The sequence below is a fragment of the Gossypium hirsutum genome, chromosome A07 (genome assembly GCF_007990345.1).
Source record: "Gossypium hirsutum isolate 1008001.06 chromosome A07, Gossypium_hirsutum_v2.1, whole genome shotgun sequence".
In the NCBI taxonomy this organism is placed as follows: Eukaryota; Viridiplantae; Streptophyta; class Magnoliopsida; order Malvales; family Malvaceae; genus Gossypium; species Gossypium hirsutum.
In genome coordinates, this window is record NC_053430.1 from 23355973 (window position 1) to 23374623 (window position 18651).

At 31.4% G+C, this 18651-nt stretch overlaps 1 protein-coding gene and 1 long non-coding RNA gene across 3 annotated transcripts; both read left to right on the plus strand.

Annotated features, from left to right (window-relative positions):
- Positions 1-3492: 3492 nt before the first annotated feature.
- Positions 3493-5636, plus strand: LOC107953238 (60S ribosomal protein L7-4). 2 transcript variants are annotated; one of them, XM_016888477.2, is made up of 7 exons: positions 3493-3647; positions 4051-4229; positions 4322-4419; positions 4497-4554; positions 4794-4873; positions 4965-5067; positions 5261-5636. In XM_016888477.2, the coding sequence occupies exons 2-7, from the start codon at positions 4053-4055 to the stop codon at positions 5474-5476; spliced, it is 732 nt and encodes a 243-aa protein (XP_016743966.1). In that variant the 5' UTR covers positions 3493-3647; positions 4051-4052; the 3' UTR covers positions 5477-5636. The 2 variants fall into 2 exon arrangements, with proteins under 2 accessions (XP_016743966.1, XP_040973723.1); XM_041117789.1 differs by having other exon boundaries at positions 3531-3712.
- Positions 5637-8649: 3013 nt separating this feature from the next.
- LOC121232222 (uncharacterized) lies at positions 8650-14385 on the plus strand. The gene is made up of 3 exons (XR_005930520.1): positions 8650-9699; positions 12703-12766; positions 12891-14385. It is a non-coding gene; the product is annotated as an uncharacterized lncRNA (long non-coding RNA).
- Positions 14386-18651: the final 4266 nt, after the last annotated feature.

Here is an 18651-nt window from a genome sequence, read left to right on the forward strand (position 1 = left end):
ACATTCAACAAATACTTATACATTTTAAATTTATTATTTAAAAATGAAAATAAAGTATCACGTTGAATTGTTATTTATTTAAAATTGAAATTAAAGTTATGGAATATAATTCAATGTTAGTTATTTGTCACCATAAATTGTTGATATTATGTTACACACAATATAGTTATACCCTTCCAATTTAATTATCTAAAGTAATATGAAGAGAATCATAAATTGTTTTCCTTCCCATTTTAATCTACAATTTCTAATAAAATAATAAATTTTCAACTGAAATTTACTACACTCAATTAACTAAATTTAACAAACTAATCTTTAAAATCATATACGGATAATAATTAAGGTGATTTATATTATTACTGCTCAAGAAATTAATTTTGAAAAAAATTAATAATTGCTATATATTAAAATTTAATAATAAAAAACACATTTTTAATCAATAATTATCTAAGAATTTTTTTTGATATTTTTATTCCTAACAAATATTACTATTTCGATTTTTCAATCTTAAAAAAAAAAATTTAAAACAACTCTAACAATTTCTTTAATTCATAAATTTGAGTTCTCCCTTTACTTATACCTAAATTAGAGCGAATATTTTGGTTGCTGATATATACTTTTTTAATTACTTTACAAACATTTATTAAGTACTGGTACTAAATTTTAGGCACCTATCTTTTTAATGTATATTTAATTTATCTATTCTCATGAAATAATTATAAATTAATAATCAATGTTAAGCTAATTACTTAAATACTAGAAACTTATTACACGCGTATGTGAGTGGAAACCACAAATTTAAAACACAAATGTATGTTTAAAAATAACATCCAATAAACAATCAAACATATAGTTTCCATGTGAGATATGTACGATATTAACATAAAAAAAATTAGATTAAATTATGATAAAATGAAGTTTAAACACATAACTAAATGCACTACAATTATTTATTATGGTTTTTTTCATCAATAATGAGTTGGTGTCGAGTTGACTTGTGACACCAATTCAATTAATAACATTATTAATAATATATAGCTCGTGGAGATAATAATTTGTGCATATTAAAAAAAATCAAAATACAGCTTTGATTGAGTGATAAATTTAAGGTTTTACTACTCTAATTGGCTCGGACTCAGATATCATTATATGTATATTTTTCTTAATTTTTGTTAAAATAAAAAGATGAATATACCCTCAAATAATATGGTTTATTTTAATAAAGGAATGACATTTCTTTAATTTCTTAACTAAGTTAGTACGGGATTAATCTGTGATACAAAGTCAATAAAAAAATTTTATTAATAGTATAGATAATAAACTTAATACGATTATTATCATTATTTTATAAATAACACAACTAATATAACAAAATTAATAGCATGGTACTTCACACTAATGCATATATGGTTTTCTACATTTATTAAATATTTTCAATTAAAAGATAAAAACTTTTTAAAAATTATTCTCATGTTTAATTAATTAATGAATAGTTTATATCATAAATGCTTTTATAAAGAATCCTTTATCAAATATGCACAATAGTTAAAAAATTAATATAAATACATAAAACCCAATTCAAAAAAATATACTTTTAAATCTCATATCAATAAAAAATAATTAATTTTAGGGATAAACTTTTGACAAATTTAATGTTTCATGAATATTTAAATATCTCACGCAAGAAAAAATCGTAGCTTTCTAATTTATTAAAAAATCTATCTTAATATACTTTCATAGAAACAACATTAGGAATTTCATTTTTTTTTCTCAATTGCATATAGAATAAAAAATAATTTATATTTGATTTAAAAATGCTTTTTTTTTTGAAAACTTGTAGTGTTTTATAATTTAGGGGCTTTAATGGATTTGAATACCCCCACATTAGACAAGATTGTTACTTTCTCACCAATGAAATTCAAAGGATGAGACGGTGATAAAAATTCTATTTGAAAAGATGAAAATTAAAGATCGTTTTTGATTTCTAAGGAGGTGAATTTTATTTTTCAACAACACAAAGATTCGATTTTTTTCAAATACAAGCTATATATATATATATATATATATAAAGACTTTATTTTTTTTTTTAAAAAAATCTGTTGACTTTTTGATTCTCTAGCAACTTATAACTGGAGATTTAAGTTTAATCCGTGGTGTGTAATTACCGATTTTAAGAAAATTCTTATAGTTAAAAATAAAAAATTAAGACCTCATAAAAAAATTGCATCAAATTGAGATTTTAAAGTTCAAAAAGTTGAATCGATTAATCACTCGTTAACATTTATTAAGTTTGATTGTTAAATTTTGCTAATGTGATTGACAAAGCAAGCAAGCGAGATACATCATATTAGGGGTGAGCATTCGATTAAATTGAGCTTAATCAAGTGAGATTTTTTTGAGTTAATTGAGTTGGTAAGTCTTATTTTATCATCTTAAGTTGATTTAATTTTTTTTGAATCGAATCAAGTTGAGTTGAATAAATTTATTTAAATTAAATTTAAAATTAAATTGACCATATTGAAATCTTGTTGACAATATGACTAAATTCCAAGTTAAGGAACACAAATACCACATATATATGTATCAAAACTCTTTCAACAAAAAAAAAAAGAGAGAAAAAACAAGATAATTAATATGATAGACTTGATTTGATAATTTACTTGTTCAACTTCTCAATTTTGTCATTTTGGAATTTTTAAAAAATATGTATATAACTTAGCATTTTTATATATTTTAAAGATTTTGTTAGGTTCGAAAACACGAAGAGGGGGGATGAATTGGCATTTTAAAAATTTCTACAAACTTTTTTAAATGATAAGGAAATGGAAGAAAAACTTGGATAATTTAATTTGTAGTAGTTTGACCCCAATTGGATGAGGCGAGGGGTGTTACAAGTAAAGTACGAAACAAAAACATTTATTAAAAATTTAGATAAAAACCAAATGATGCTTTGGCTATAATGACAAACTTAATTATTTATCATGTATGGCCTTACGGGTTCAAATTTCATTATGATCAAACTTTTATTGATTTATTATATAAAATGCTAAAAACATCCTAATAAAAATGTAACTTAATTTGTACATGAAAGGGTATTTAAGTAATTTCATAATTGAATTAATACTTGATTGACCTATGGCATCAACTTAATAAAATAAATACAATATTTTTTAAAAATTCGCATAAAAATCACTTGATGCTTTATTATAATGATAAAGTTAATTATTTATCATGCATGTATTTTGGATTTAAATATCGTTAAATAAAACTTTTATTGATTTATTTATATAAAAAACAAAAAAAAACTTCACTCATAAAAATATAATTTAATTTTTATTTAAGATGATATTTTAGTAATTTCAGGTACACCAATGCAGTAAAAGCATAAGTATAGATTTGAGAAAGAAAATAACAAAAAGATTATATCCAAAAATTTATCTGAAACTAGGATTTTGTTTAAAAGCATTGGGCCGCATTTTAGGTTGGATCATTATAACAATCCAAGTTTCATTCAAACAAAAGCCCAAATCCAATCAGCTAAAAACCCTAGAGACCGGAAATCAATCACTATATTAGTTTGTAAAAATTTCCGCAAACCCTAGATCCTCTTCATCTGCCGCATCTCAGTACCTCCGCAGTTCACTGAGGTAAGCATCCGCTCCACTTTCTGGCAAACCTCCAAGAACTGTAATGAAGGAACAGCAATTTCTATGTAATAAAATCTAATATTTTTGGTTAATTGTTCTGTTTTGCTTGAATATTTATCAATCAATTGTACGGATATGTATTGGTTTTTTTATATTGTCAGTGAAATGGCAAGGTACTGTGTTTAATTTCCATTTCTTTAACAATTAATTGCTCATTAGAGGAAAATGGGTTTTCCTTCGCACTTATTTTCTAGTTTTCTTCTATCAAAGAGCTTGATTTAGATAACCCATTTCGTTGTTTCTATTTTTTTGTTTATGTTTCGAGGGTTTTTTTTAGAACTGTTAGATATGTAGAATTTGTTTGTTTTCTGATTGGTTTTGATTTGATAATGCCGCGGACTAGAAATGGATGAGGAAGTTAAGGCTGTGGTTCCTGAGTCACTCTTGAAGAAACAGAAGAGGGCTGAAGAATGGGAGCTTGCCAAAAAGCAGGAGCTTGAAGTTGCAAAGAAGAAGAAAGTCGAGAACCGCAAGCTGATTTACACTAGGGCTAAGCAGTATGCAAAGGAGTACGAGGCTCAGGTAAATTTGTTCTGATTTTGTTTTTGTTTAATTTGATTTTATCAAATCTTAAAAGCTTTGGAATCTTATTGTTTCTGGTCTACAACCGACAGGAAAAAGAGCTGATTCAATTGAAGCGGGAGGCAAAGTTGAAAGGAGGATTCTATGTAGATCCAGAAGCTAAACTCTTGTTCATCATCCGAATCCGTGGGTATGTGATTATTGTGATATTATATTTGTATATGAATATAAATTACTAAATTGTAACATGTTAATGCTTGTTTTCAGTATCAATGCCATGCACCCGAGAACAAGAAAGATCTTGCAGCTATTGCGTTTGAGACAGGTAACCTACCAAATGTTTTCCAATACCAAGAGAATACAGATTATGAGAATTTATTCCTGCATTTCCTATTTCTCTGTTGCAACGTTGCAGGTGTTCCCTTTGAGGGGTGACATGTGTTATCTAATTGAAATAACTGTTCTTTTGATATAATATTGGTATTACATTTGCTGGTTTTTGAAACTGTGTATTTTTTCATTTGGATAGTGTAACTCAAAATCCATGGTTTCTATTCATTACAGATTTTCAATGGTGTTTTTCTTAAAGTGAACAAGGCAACAATGAACATGCTTCACCTGGTCGAGCCTTATGTGACTTACGGGTATATTTTTACCTTCCTGCTTCGTGGCTTTTGTATTTAGTAGTTACACATGCTTTCCATACCTTATTTCTCAGTTGTCTATGCTTTGTAGATACCCTAATCTCAAGAGTGTGAGGGAATTGATTTACAAAAGAGGTTTTGGGAAGTTGAACAAACAGAGAACTGCTTTGACAGACAATGCAATCGTGGAGCAGGTCTGTGTCTTCTTTCATTCACTGATTTTTATATTTGTATTAAACTATGTTGCTCCAACTTGTCATTATGATTCTTCAGATATATGGAAATAACTTGGAAAATATTGAGCATTCCCATGTTGGACACAAACTTTTATCCAACTGAGTTGAGTAACATAGATACTGAACATTTACTAAGCTATGCTGGTGACAGGCTCTGGGCAAGTTTGGCATCATCTGTGTGGAAGATCTCATCCATGAGATCATGACTGTGGGACCTCATTTTAAGGAGGCCAACAATTTCCTCTGGCCCTTCAAGCTCAAGGCACCTTTGGGAGGTCTGAAGAAGAAGAGAAACCACTATGTTGAAGGAGGAGACGCTGGCAATCGTGAGAATTACATCAATGAGCTAATTCGGAGAATGAATTAGACGTTGGCTTTATTTGTTAATTCAGTATTTTTGGTTTGTTTTGAAGGATCCTGATATGATTTCTTTTGGCCTTTTAGAAACAGTTTTGTTTAAAAGGATGAATATTTTTCACGGTGTTTACCATAATCTTCTTAATGAACTCTGTCAAAGTTTTGTTGCTTCCAGATGGATATAATTGTAGTTGGGGTGCTTAGATAGATAGATGAATACCATAATAATGCGCTCAAGAATCGACAGCACAGCTGATTCTTTGAAGGTCTGTTCCAAGCCCAATTTGGGTCAGGCCAGGGCCAATATTGCATGCATGGAAGTTAGTTGGCCGTGGCTCAACTAGCGCTATCCTTAAAAGCATTAATTTTCTTGAAATGCTATTATTTCATGTTTGAGACTGCCTCAAATGTGAAACCTGTTTTTGATATCTAAAACACATGCACTGTATCTTCTTTTCTGGACCGACCAACCTTAAAATAGTGGAGACTGTTAGTTTCTTAAAATTCCTCGCCAACTTCTCTGTTGTAAAATTGTATTAGCTTACCTTCATTGAATGCTTCATTGATTTGTTGAATATATGCTTCTTCCTCAGTGACAACTTCATTTGCCTCGAATGCTTCATTGATTTGTTGAATGTATAATTCTTCCTTAATGACAACTGGATTTTAGCTTTATTCTTGGCAGTCCAGATTTTCCAAAGAAAAATAGCTAAACCAACGAGTTTTTGTTTCACGAAAGCATCACCCAACCTTGCCTGTTGTATATTTTGTATTAATCATTTGATTGATTGCAAATTAAGATCAGAGGTATGGAAGCTATAGTTTGATCCAAACCAGATTACCCTAGCAAATGATCATTCCCAAAATAAGTGTTTTTCATCCTTCGATTATCTTTGACAAAGTTCAAGTTGTGTCTAGTGAGTTAATTCTCCTATTGATTGTCACTATACACAGAAGGGCATCATTAAGTATTTTCCAAAAGAATAGAATTACCTTGTATGGAAGTTGATTGGACCAAAGAGAATTTCAAATCTTTTTTGGAACGTTCTGGTTGTATAAGTTCTAAAATTCTACCTGCTCAATTAAGGCTTGAAAGTAGGCCAAGTTAATCGAAAATTCACCATCACTTGTATGTATCCACTTTAGTTTTGAAAGTCCTTCAATCAGTGGCTTTGGAATTGTTAGGTTTTGCCATCTCAAGTTTTCATTACTTACCTGATTGTGAGCCACTCCAGTGACTGTATTCCATTCACTCTCATTTTGTCATGAAATATTCTTTCATTAACTCCTTTCCAATTAGAATGCTCTTTCAGGCCCATGAATCTCTTGATTTCTTCTCTGTCTAAAGGAAGTTTTCCATTGTACAAATTTTTTTACCAAAGTTTCTTTATTTGAGTCAACTATTTCCATTAACAATTTTTCGAGCAACTTTGGCCAACAGTGTTTTGTTCATTGCTTGCATATTCCTAACCCCAAGTCTACTTGTGGATTTGCTAGAGCAAATTTTGTTCCAGTTGATAAAAAAATGTAACTTTCTCTTATTTGTTTCATCTATCCACCAAAAATTTCTCATAATATGATCCATTCTATCACAAGTTTTCCATGGGGCTCGGAAACATGATAATTGATAAATAGATACACTAGAAAGCATGATTTTATCAAGGTTAACTTCCCTCTTTGTCCCAACAATTTTGATTTCCACAACGATAATTTGGACTCCATTTTATCAATTACCAGCTAAAAAAATTACAATTTTTTATTCATGAGCCCAAAATCCATCCCTAAATATTTACCTGAATTTCCACATGACTTTAGTTGCAAAATACCTCTGAACATTCTTTTGAACTTCAGGTGATAGTTGTTGCTGATTTTGAGCTCCGATTTGTTGTAATTGATCCGCAAGCCTAATAAAGTACAATATTGTTCCAAAATCCCCTTCATTGCATGACATGATTCCCTCCTCATTTAAAAAAAAAAAAAACAATAACTTGAGATATCAATATACTCCTTCTGCCCACTTTGAGACCTTGGATTCGACCCTCACTTTACTTTACTAATCATAATTGACAAAATATTTTGGCATAAAACAAAAAGATAAAGGTGATAAAGGTTCACTTTGTCTCAGGCCCCTGGTGGGATTAAAATAAAACATTCAACAATATTTGGTATGAAATTGTTGAAATACATTGCATGATTAAGTTTGTCCATTTATCCTCAAAACCACTTGCTCTCAAGATCGCTTATAGGAAATTTCATATAAACTTGTCATAGCTTTGTTCATATCTAGCTTCAATGCTCCTATACTTCCTTTGCCTCTCATTTTCTTGTTGATCAGATTGATAATTTCCGAGGCAAGAATAGTATTATCTCTTATCTGTCTTCCTCCAATGAAAGCATTCTAGTAAGGGAAGATGAGATTGTTAAGAATCGGTCTCAATCTCTTAGTCAGCACCTTTGATATATTCTTGTAAGCAACATTACAGGGATTAATCAAATGACTGACTTTCCTCGAGCATTTGGTTTTGGGTATTAGCACAAAAAAAGTTTTGTTTATTTCTTTTCATAACTTACCTGAGTTAAGGAAGTTTAAGCATGCATCAATCACTAGAGGACCCATCACTTCCCAATTTTTCTAAAAAATGATAGATGAAAAACCATCCGGTCCAGGTGCTTTGAGGAGACGCATCCGAAGACTACTTCTTTTATCTCCTCTTTTGTGAATGGTGCATTGAGTTGAAGCGATAAATGTTCAGAGACTTTTGAGATATCCAACCCTCTAAAAAAGATTTCGATATAATTTACATTATTTTGATCCTCTTCTAAAAATATGTTTTCAAAAAAAAAAAAAAAAAATTCTTGAAACATTTCTCAATATCCACTTGATTGTCCTATATTCTTCCCTCTTCAACTTCAATCGTGTAGATTGTGTTCTTTATTGTCCTTTTATAGGCCAACAGATGAAAATATCTTGTGTTCCTTTGACAATCTAGTTACTCTTCGATTCCTGATGCCATTAAATATGCTCTTTTCAAGGACACTTTCTAGTTCATGCTTGAAACATTTTACTTGCTTTATGGATGGGTAGTCGTTTAGATTGTTTTGCGCCACTGCTAACTCCTCCATGAGATCTTGCTTCCTTTTTTTTTTTCTTAATATTACCAATAGATTCCTTATTCCACAACTTGAGTTTATCTCTTCTAATCTTCAATTTCAAGATAGTCTAAAGAATGGAAATCCATCTACCTTTGTTTTCCAGGCTTCTTTCACAATGTGGTTCCATCAACCACATTGCTTCAAACCAAAAGGTTTCCTCCCCTTGGAAATTTCCTTATTCCTATGAAGTAGAATTATACCATGATTAGATTCCACAATTGGGAAGTTGAGCAAGTGAGCTTGAGGATGATCTTCCATCCATGTAGCATTCCCAAATACCCTGTCTAATTTTTCTCAAATCGCCTCATCACCATTTTTATTATTTGTCCATGTGTATAGTCCTCCATGCATAGGAATTTCAATAAGATTACATCATTTATACAATTTAAAAAATTTTCATTACCCTTTACCTCCTTATACGCCAACGAGAATTTCTCATCTCCCCTTAGAACATGATTGAAATCTCCTATGACAATCTACGGTTCTGAACCCACCAGCCGTGCCATTTTAGTACGCTGATTCCAAGCGTGATCTCTCCTATGCGTCATGGGGTGACCGTAGCAACTGGTAATCCAACATGGCTTGTAATCATCCATATACGCACAAGCAAGGTTAATATTTTCATTAAAAGATGTAAGGGATAAACGCGAAAAACATGACTCATGCAAAAACCCTCACTTTTGCCTTTACAACTATTGCTCACGCACCCTTGAAAACCCAGCTTTTTAGCTAAAATAGACATTCGATGTACACTTCCTAGTTTCCATTAACACAACGACACGAGGCTTATATTTGATAATTTGATTACAAAGCTAATTGACAGCCAGGGGTCGCCCCAAACCCCTAGCGTTCCAACTCAAGATTATCATGGCCCCTATGGGGATTGATGAGGGACATTCAAACCGAACCCATATGCATCATGAGAGCGATCTTCTTCACTTGCCTCCATGCGACGTCTTTGGTTGCAGCTTTGGTCTGTTTCATCTTCCATCTCCAAATCCTTCTCTCTGCTTCTTTTGGAGACCCTTGATGGTGATCCATGCTGAGTTTCCACCATAGCATTGGCATTAAGCGAGAAAGGTTGGAATCTATTGGCCAGCATTCTGACGCTCTTCATTTCCATGTTTTAAAGTTGTCCCACCAAAATGGTTTCGGACACTACCTTGTCATCTTCCTACCGCTTATCCTCTTTAACCTTCTTCCTTTTCTTATCTTCATCTATCTCCTCATCAGCTTTCCTTTTCGATGAGTTCAAGGTCTCCATAATTGTTGTTTCCCAAGTTTCACTTTGAATCTCCTCATTCCCTACCTGCAACCTACCCTTTTCATCATAAAGTTGAGATTTAGGGGAAACAATCAACTTAATCATCCAGGTTTCAAATAACATCTCATCATCAAACTCAAAAATATTTAAATCAAAAGAGACCGCTGGTGTGTTAGGCTGATTCGGAAAAACTTCTTCCATCCTATTCAAGCCGCCTCCCTTTGACTGCTTTCCTTAAATTCGAAGTTACTTGAGGGAATATAAGTGCCCGTCGTTAATCCAACAACTTCATGGTCAATAGCCCCGCATCTTTAGTGTCTGTTGTTTCTCATTTGCGCATGGGTGCCAGGCCGTTACTGTTGGAGAAATTTTTTTTTACTTCCTTGTTGGTAAAAATATTTTTTGGGCCCTTAATTTTTTTTGAGCCTTTAAAAAAATAATATTTTGAACATTTTTCATTCTTGGACCCTAAGCAGTACACCTCCAGATAACACTCAGAGTCTGAGCCAAGGGGTGCATGGCTTTCCAAGTTGTAGGAATTTCCCTCTATGTGAATAGTGTTGTTGTCATCATCTATTTTTTGTTCATTTTTGGGGATAATGATAAATTTAGTGTTTAACATTTACATTTTTTATCAATTTGATCATTATATTTTTTAGTTGAACTTGACCTTCAGTTTTTTTTAAAAAGAATCAAATTTGATATCAATCTTTTAAAAAATTTAAAAAGAGTCAATTATTTTTTTTGAATTTTTATAAACTTTTCATTTTTGCTTTTTTTTTATAAAATTTAAATTATTTATTGACGTGACACATAAGATAATTACTATTATGTCAACATAAAATATACTTGAGTTGTCACTTGATTTTTCACATCAACAATGTTAAAAAAAATTAATATTTTAGTCATTATTTTCATTAAAAAATGATTTTCCTCTTTTTTTAACAAGTTAATAGTTAAATTTAACTAAATTTATCATTGTGCATTTTTTTTGCAATAATATTTTTACGTATCAATTGTAATTTTAAATGATAAAAAGAACTATACAAGTATATACTAAACTAAGGTTAAAAATATGTTTTGTTCATTCAAAGTTACATTATGGACATCGGTATTATCTAGTTGTATTTTGATCACTTATTCGTTAACTTTCATTGTCCCATTAACAAAATAATGATATGGCATGTTAGCTCAACAGCTAATAACTAATTTAGCTCTTGAGCTATTGTTAAAATTTCAATTTGGTATTTTTAGAATTTTTAATAATAATTCTAAATTTTTTTAAAATAAACAAAAATATGAAAATTCATAATTTTTAAAAATTTAAATTTATTTTAAAAATGTAATTATGCAAAAGTTTTTTTAAAAAAATCATAAATTTTTTTATCAAATATCATAAAAGTTATTACGGTTATGTGTTTATGATTGTTTTTTTGATCATACAATAGTGGTGAAGAAGGAAAGGGTTATAGGATTTGAACTTATGTCACCTATGTATCAGCCAAGAATTCTAACCATTGCTCTAATCAAATCTTGACTAGTATTTATGATTATTATTATTCTTTATATTGATGTTTGTTTTAATTTAATGTCTCTTTTAACTTAATTTAATAAGTCATTATTCTTCGCATGATAAGATACTTGTATTGTACTGTGTCATGAAAATTTAGATTCAATCTCAAAAATTGGTATCTTTATAATTTAATCACAATTATGATAAGGAAAAAAGTATAAATATAACATGAATAGTTTAATGAGCTCAAAGAGGGATAACAATGTTATTTTTCCCTTTCAAACCATATATGAGATTAAATCCGAACAAATTTGATTAGAATTTTTTAGAGTCATATGATTTTTCTTTAAAACTTTTTTTTGAATTTTTTCTTAATTTTAAAAATTAATTTTAAAATTTTAGAAAATAAATTATGAATTTTCAGATTTTCTAAAAGAAATTTATAATTTTTTATAACTTTTAGAAATATTTAAAAATTTATCAAAGTATTAAACTGATATTTTAAATATAATTAAGGAGACAAATTAATTACTAACCCTTGATTTAACTTACTGGATCATCATTTCGTTAAAGAGAAAACAAAAATTAACAGACAAGCATTCAAAATGTAACAATTTAGTAAAGTGGGTGACTATAATGTAAATTTTGATAATTGGATGACTATTGTAACGCCCCAAAAATTTTAATGTTGTTTCTTAAATTTTAATATAATTAAGTCTTTATATTTGTGGATAAGTAGTGCTTTGTTTGTTGTGTTAGGGGTCAAGGGTTCAAACCTCATTTTTGGAGATTTTGTTATTTTGTTTGACTTGACCCATATCATTGAATGTTTGACTTAAGTTTATTTTTATGTTATTTATGTCAAGAATGAGTTTGCTGGTTCAACGGTTAAGCTTATGTACATTCTAGTCTTGTGTTTGAATCTTTATGCATGTGTCATGAAATATTTTTATGCTACTTGGTAAAAGCATGTTAGTTTTTTATTTTATTTTATTTTTGTTTTGTCATTTTTAAAAGTCCTACTCTTTTGACTTTTTTTTCTTTCCTTCCTTCTCCCATTCACAGTTCTTCTGTTTTTCTGCCTTTCTTTCGCATTTCTGTTCTTTTGTTTTTTGCTTGCTTCCGTAAATTTTTACCGAATTTAGTTGGGAATCTACATTGTTCGTTGCGTCAATTGAAAGGTTATTGCATAAATTCTGTCGTTATTCTCTTTTGTTTTCGTGAAATTTTGTTGTTTTTCTTCGAGGATAGAAATTTCTGTTGTTTGTTTGAATTTTTGTTAATTGTGCGATTGCGGTTTTGTCAGGCGAAGGTCTTGCGGGAAACGTTCCTCCAACGCTCTAGCTCCATAATTCGCCACTACGTACAAGGTAATTGGGTGATTTTCGAGTTGGGGTTCTATGTCAAAATTTTGACATAATTTTGGGTTATACGTTAATCCTAGCGTTTCGTTGCGAATAATTGCTTAATTCGCTTTTGGACTATTGTTTTTAGGTTTTGGATTCTTTTCGGGTGCTTCTATGTCGAAATCATACCAAGTGAGTAACGAAAAGCCAAATTTTTGTGATTTGCGAATGCCAGAAAACATGGTTATTGATGCCACACAAACGCGTGGTAAGACGTGTGAGCCACACGGCCGTGTGTTAGACCGTGTAACTCATTATTTTGAGATTAAAGGTACACAGGCTAGAGACACGGGCGTGTGTCCAGGCCGTGTGAGAGATATTTTGGGTCTTGAGTCACACAGACGTGTGCTTGGTCGTGTGCTAGACCGTGCAACTTACTGTTTTGAGCCACACATCTGTGTGCGGCAATGAGGAGAACTACACAGGCGTGTGTTAGGCCGTGTGGACCACATGAGCTAGCTATCCAAACCGTGTGAATCCACACGCGTGTGTGGGCCAAAAATAAGAATTTTTCCTTGGGGCTGTAATTGCCGTTTGAATCAAACATAGGCCTACCGTAAGGTCCATATGATCTAAATTAAACAATGAGACTATTATCTTACGATCTGTTACTGAATAGTCTCTTACATTTATTCATATAATTAACATGAAATCTGATAAGTAACTATAACAACCTTGCATGAGTATGATCTGAATTGTTATTTTTGTATACGCATATTTGACATATGTTAAATCTGCATCTACATTGGGTTGGGATTGTGAAAAAGAGAAAGCGTGGGCAATTTAATAATCTACTGAACTTAGTGGCTAAGCCACAAATCTGTTACATTTATTTAAATAGTTAACATGAAATCTGATAAGTAACTATGACAACCTTACATGAGTATATCTGAATTGTTATTTATGTATACGCATATCTGACATATGTTAAATCTGCATCTACATTGGGTTGGGATTGTGAAAAATAGGAAGCGTGGGCAATTTAATAATCTACCGAACTTAGTGGCTAAGCTACAAACTTATATTTGACTTTGGCGAGTTATCGTATTCTGATCTGGCAGCTTGACTGCAATCTTCCTGAAACGTGACACATAGTCACTATGCGGTGTGTAGGGATAGATGAGTACTTGTTACCCTATATGGTGTGTAGGGATGGACGAAGATGATGTGTAGTGGTTGGGGGTAAGAATCTGCGTCTGTATCTGAATTGTTCTGCAATTATATCTGATATCCTTTGTTTTTGTATCAGATTCTAAGAAATTACTGATTAAAGGCGAACTGAAATCACATTATTTATATTATTGTTTAATTGAGAGTGTAAGTTACACACTGAGTTGTATACTCATTTAGTCTGTTTGTTTGGATTATAGGTAACCCACAAACTTAGACGGGTCGGCGTGATAGAAGCTTGGTCATTCCTCTCTAGTTTTTTTTTCCATTTTTATAAACCTATGCTATTGTGTGTTTGTTTTGGATTACGCATCGGAAGTTTGAATTTCTATGTTTGATTTAACTAATTACATGATTTCTGACTGTTAAATTTCAAGTAGTTAAAGACTAGTTTGTTTTGAAATAAATTTGATGTAGCCTCCAGGCTTGGTTTTAACTTCTAGGCCGGGTATGTGGTATTACAATCATAACGTAATTTAACATTAAGTTAGTGACCACTTTCTATAGTTTACCTATAATAAAAGGCTTAAATATAAATTTAGTACCTCAACTTGTTTATTTTTCTTAAATTGGTACTTACAATTTTTTTAATTTTTTTTCAACTAATTTGATGATTTTTTTGTAACTTTGTTAAGTTTGGGATATGATATTACAACACATATCATTGATGATGTTGTAAGCAAACATTTAGAAAAATTATAAAAAATCTAAAAATTTTAAAGAAAATATAAAAATAAAATTCTTAAAAAATTGCAAAAAGATCTTATAAAAAAAAGATATTTGAAAAAAACTACAAAATGAAAATAAATTAAATAAAGAAGTTCAACTAATTTTTTTTTCTTTCACATCTTTTCTCATAACCATTCCAAAATTTCTAGAAAAGAAAGGGACAAAAAATGCATACAACCAAACAAGCATTTCAAACTAAGCGGAGTTGAGCATGTTATTTGGGAGCAATTCTTTTCCTTTCTAGGCTTTAGTTCCTGTTTTGTTTTTCTTTTCCCACTCACTTGAGTACTTAAATTTTTATGATGTATAAAAAAGACCCTTAAACTTTTTTAAAAAAAAGTAATTAAGATCTTGCTTTTTTTATCACTCAATTGGGTACACGAACTTTCAAAATACATCAAAAAGGTTCTCAAACTTTTTCAAAAAACCAATTAAGCCCTTATTTTTTTTTGCACTCAATTGGGTACTTGAACTACCTCTAATTTTTTCAATTAAAGTCACTACATGTCACAATCACAGTGTAACATGTGGAAAAAATATAAAAAATATAACTTTTATTGATTTTTATTTTTTATACTTTTTTCACATGTCACGCTGTGGTTGTGACATGGGGTGACTTTAACTAAAAATAAAGTAGGACAACTAACTTTAGCGGTTAACGGTTAAAGTTAATGGTTAAAGAGTCTTTTTGATGCATTAAAAAAAATCAGGGGTTTAATTGCTATTTTTGAAAAAGTTTGAAGACCTTTTTAATACATTTTGAAAGTTCAAGTACTCAATTGAGTGCAAAAAAAAAATAGAGGGGCTTAATTGCTTTCTTTGAAAAAGTTTGAAGGCCTTTTGATGCATTTTTAAAGGTCAAGTACCCAATTGAGTGCCAAAAAAAAGGAGCTTAATTGTTTTTTTTTGAAAAATTTTGAAGGCTTTTTACAGCCTTTAGTCGGAAAAAAACTATTACTGTTCTTTGAAAAATTATTTTTATAAACCTTCCTTGTCACGTCATCCATGGTCCTTATCAATTAAAAATAAACATATTATTAATATGTTTATTTTTAATTGATAGAGACTATGAATGATGCGATAAGCAAGATTCATAAAATGTTTTATCCAGTTCCAATCACCCAACTTTTTTTTTATGAACAAAGCTAGCACTAATGTGATAACAAAACAAAAAATACGACTAAGTGACATCAGTCAAACGATCAAAATCTGTCTTGAGTAAATTTTTTACCGACTCCGGCCTCTCTACAAAAGTCTGCATCTCGTTGCAATTCATACTTAGAAGTTTAGCAATATGGTCAACAACTATGTTATGGTCCCTTGGAATATATCGAAGACGAACTCTCCAATGACAACCCAAGAGTTGATGAATTAGACGCAGCTCTGATATCTTGCTATTTGCAGCACCACCTGCTAGGATAGTTTCAATTACCAAAGCATTATCTCACTCCACCTCTATTTGTCTAAATTCGGAATCCCATGCTATCTTTAGACCTTCCAAAATAGTTTTTTCCTCCATTTTAAATTCTGATTCCTACCTAGTATTTATAGTGAATCCACAAATCCATCTAGCACTATGATATCTTAATACCCCTCCAACCGAAGCAAAACCATTATGGGCTGACACTGCACCATCAGTGTTGAGTTTAATCCACCCTTTTTCTGGTACCACCCATAAATCACCCACTATTATCTGAACACGATAGATCTCTTTTGATTTCAAGTTTGAGATTTTTTTTTCCAAGCCTCACCTGTGGTTACAACATCCTCAATATTGTTATAACTATTATTGAAAATAAAATTTTTATGACTCTTCCATAGAAGGCAACATATAATTGCAAACAAAGTCGGCCATTCTTTCTCATTCTCCGTATCTCCTCATTGATTTGTAAAGTTCCATTCAATCTAATATTGGAAATTAACAGAGAAAAACATGTTTCTTATTAAAACAGTAACAACCATTTGCCATATCACTCTCAAAAAGCCATAGGCACATAAAAGATGGATGCACGATTCCAATGGATTTCTGCAACGAACACAATGCCTGTCATCAGTTATGTGCCTTAGAGCTCGTTCATCATTTGTCAAGATCTTATTCTACCATAATAACCATAAAAAACTCAAACTTGTTGTGGAGCCTTACACTTCCACAATAACTCCCAATTGATACTTAAATCCACACTACCAAAACCATACAAGTTCCTGCAGGTTTCCTCTATAGAGAAGGAATTGCTAGTCAACTATTTTTAGCTGATTTTGTCACCTCAAGGGGGAACTATGGCTACAATATGAGAAAACACATGGTTAGGTAATAGAGAAACTAATCTACCCTAATCCTATTTTCCTCCTGCATCAATCATGTCACAAACTCGAAGTGTCTCATTTGGTTGACTAAGTCCTTCAAAGAAAGGTTTGAGTGGCCCAATCTTCTTAATCCAAGTGTCAGAAATTCACCAATTGACCATCACCAGTTGACCAAAAAACATTCCGGATGACTTGTGGCTCGTAATAGACCTCTAAATAAACGAACAACACCCTTTTGAGGTGGAGCACGTAATCAAACTCAGACCATTGTATTTACTCTTTAACACTCGAACCCACAAAGCATCCGGTTCAACAATAATGTTGAAACCCAACTTAAGTAAGAACACTTTATTTTGCTCAGCAAGTCTTATAATTCCAAATCCCCCATTACTTAGAGGCTTGCAACAATCCACCCAATTCACAAGGGAAGGTTTTCGCAAATCTCCACTTGAATCCCATATAAATCCTAAGCTATATTTTTAATAGTACCAAAAAACGATAAAGGAAGACAAGTCATACACATGAAATAATTCAGGATGGCTAGAAGAATTGACTTTACCTAAGTTATTCTTCCCGCCATCAAAAGATTCCTGGCATTCCAACCACTAAGCTTGCTACGAATCTTATCAACTACAAAGCTAAATGTTAATGATGTGATTCTCTGGTGAAAAATAGGTGTAATAGCCCAATTTTGCCCGGCCTCACACACATAAATACATCCAAACCAAAAAAAAAACAAAAAACAAAAACAAAATAAACAAAGTCCATTTACAAAAAAACACACTAGCCAAATTACGAAACCAAACGTATCTCAAAGCCCAAAACTTAAACAATTTTTAAAAACCCTAAAAAAAATCCTTAACTTTAGTCGCCACCGCTCTTCTGCTTTGCTACGTCAGCGGACATGCTTCCCGAAGTCCTCTTGCCCCGAGGTTTGCCTTTTCTGTAGCCATTTTACCAAAATAGCAAGGGCGCCCTTCTCCACCACTATTGACTCGGCCCCTTGCCACGAATACCTACAAAAGAGAAAGAAAACAAAGCAGACAACAGAAAGCAGAAACAACAGGAATAGCGAAAAAGAAAATAAAAAAAGAACAATATGTAATATATTTGGCTATAAAAGCCATAGCAACGAGATGTAATTTTTACAAAAAGGAATCGAGTAGGTTAAAAAAAAAGATACAAAAAAGAACAAATTTCAAAAGAAAAAAGGTAGCATTTTTTTTACTTTGAAGCAAAATATAAAAAAAAAGAGAAAGAAATCTTACTTACAAAACGCCACCGCCGTCGCGAGTCCCTTTCCTTCGACTCGAGAAGCCTCAGAACGAACCCCTTAGGGTTCCGTCGAGGGCCTCATCGAAAAAAGGGAGAAACCTTTTGGTTTCTTTTCTTCGGCCAAGCATCGATTAAATTTTTTGAGATTTAAACCCCGAATTTATATTCTACTCGAGAGGGATCAAAAAGGATTTTTTTGGGTTTTTTCGGCCACCGGAGGCGATGGCTGCCGTTGCCGATGACCGATGGCTTGCGGTGGCCCTATGGTCAGACAATGAGAGAACTTTAGAGAAAAAAAAAGAAGGATTTTTTTTAGGCTACAAACAAATGATTTTTTATTTTATTTATATAGCCCTATAAAACAGTGTCAT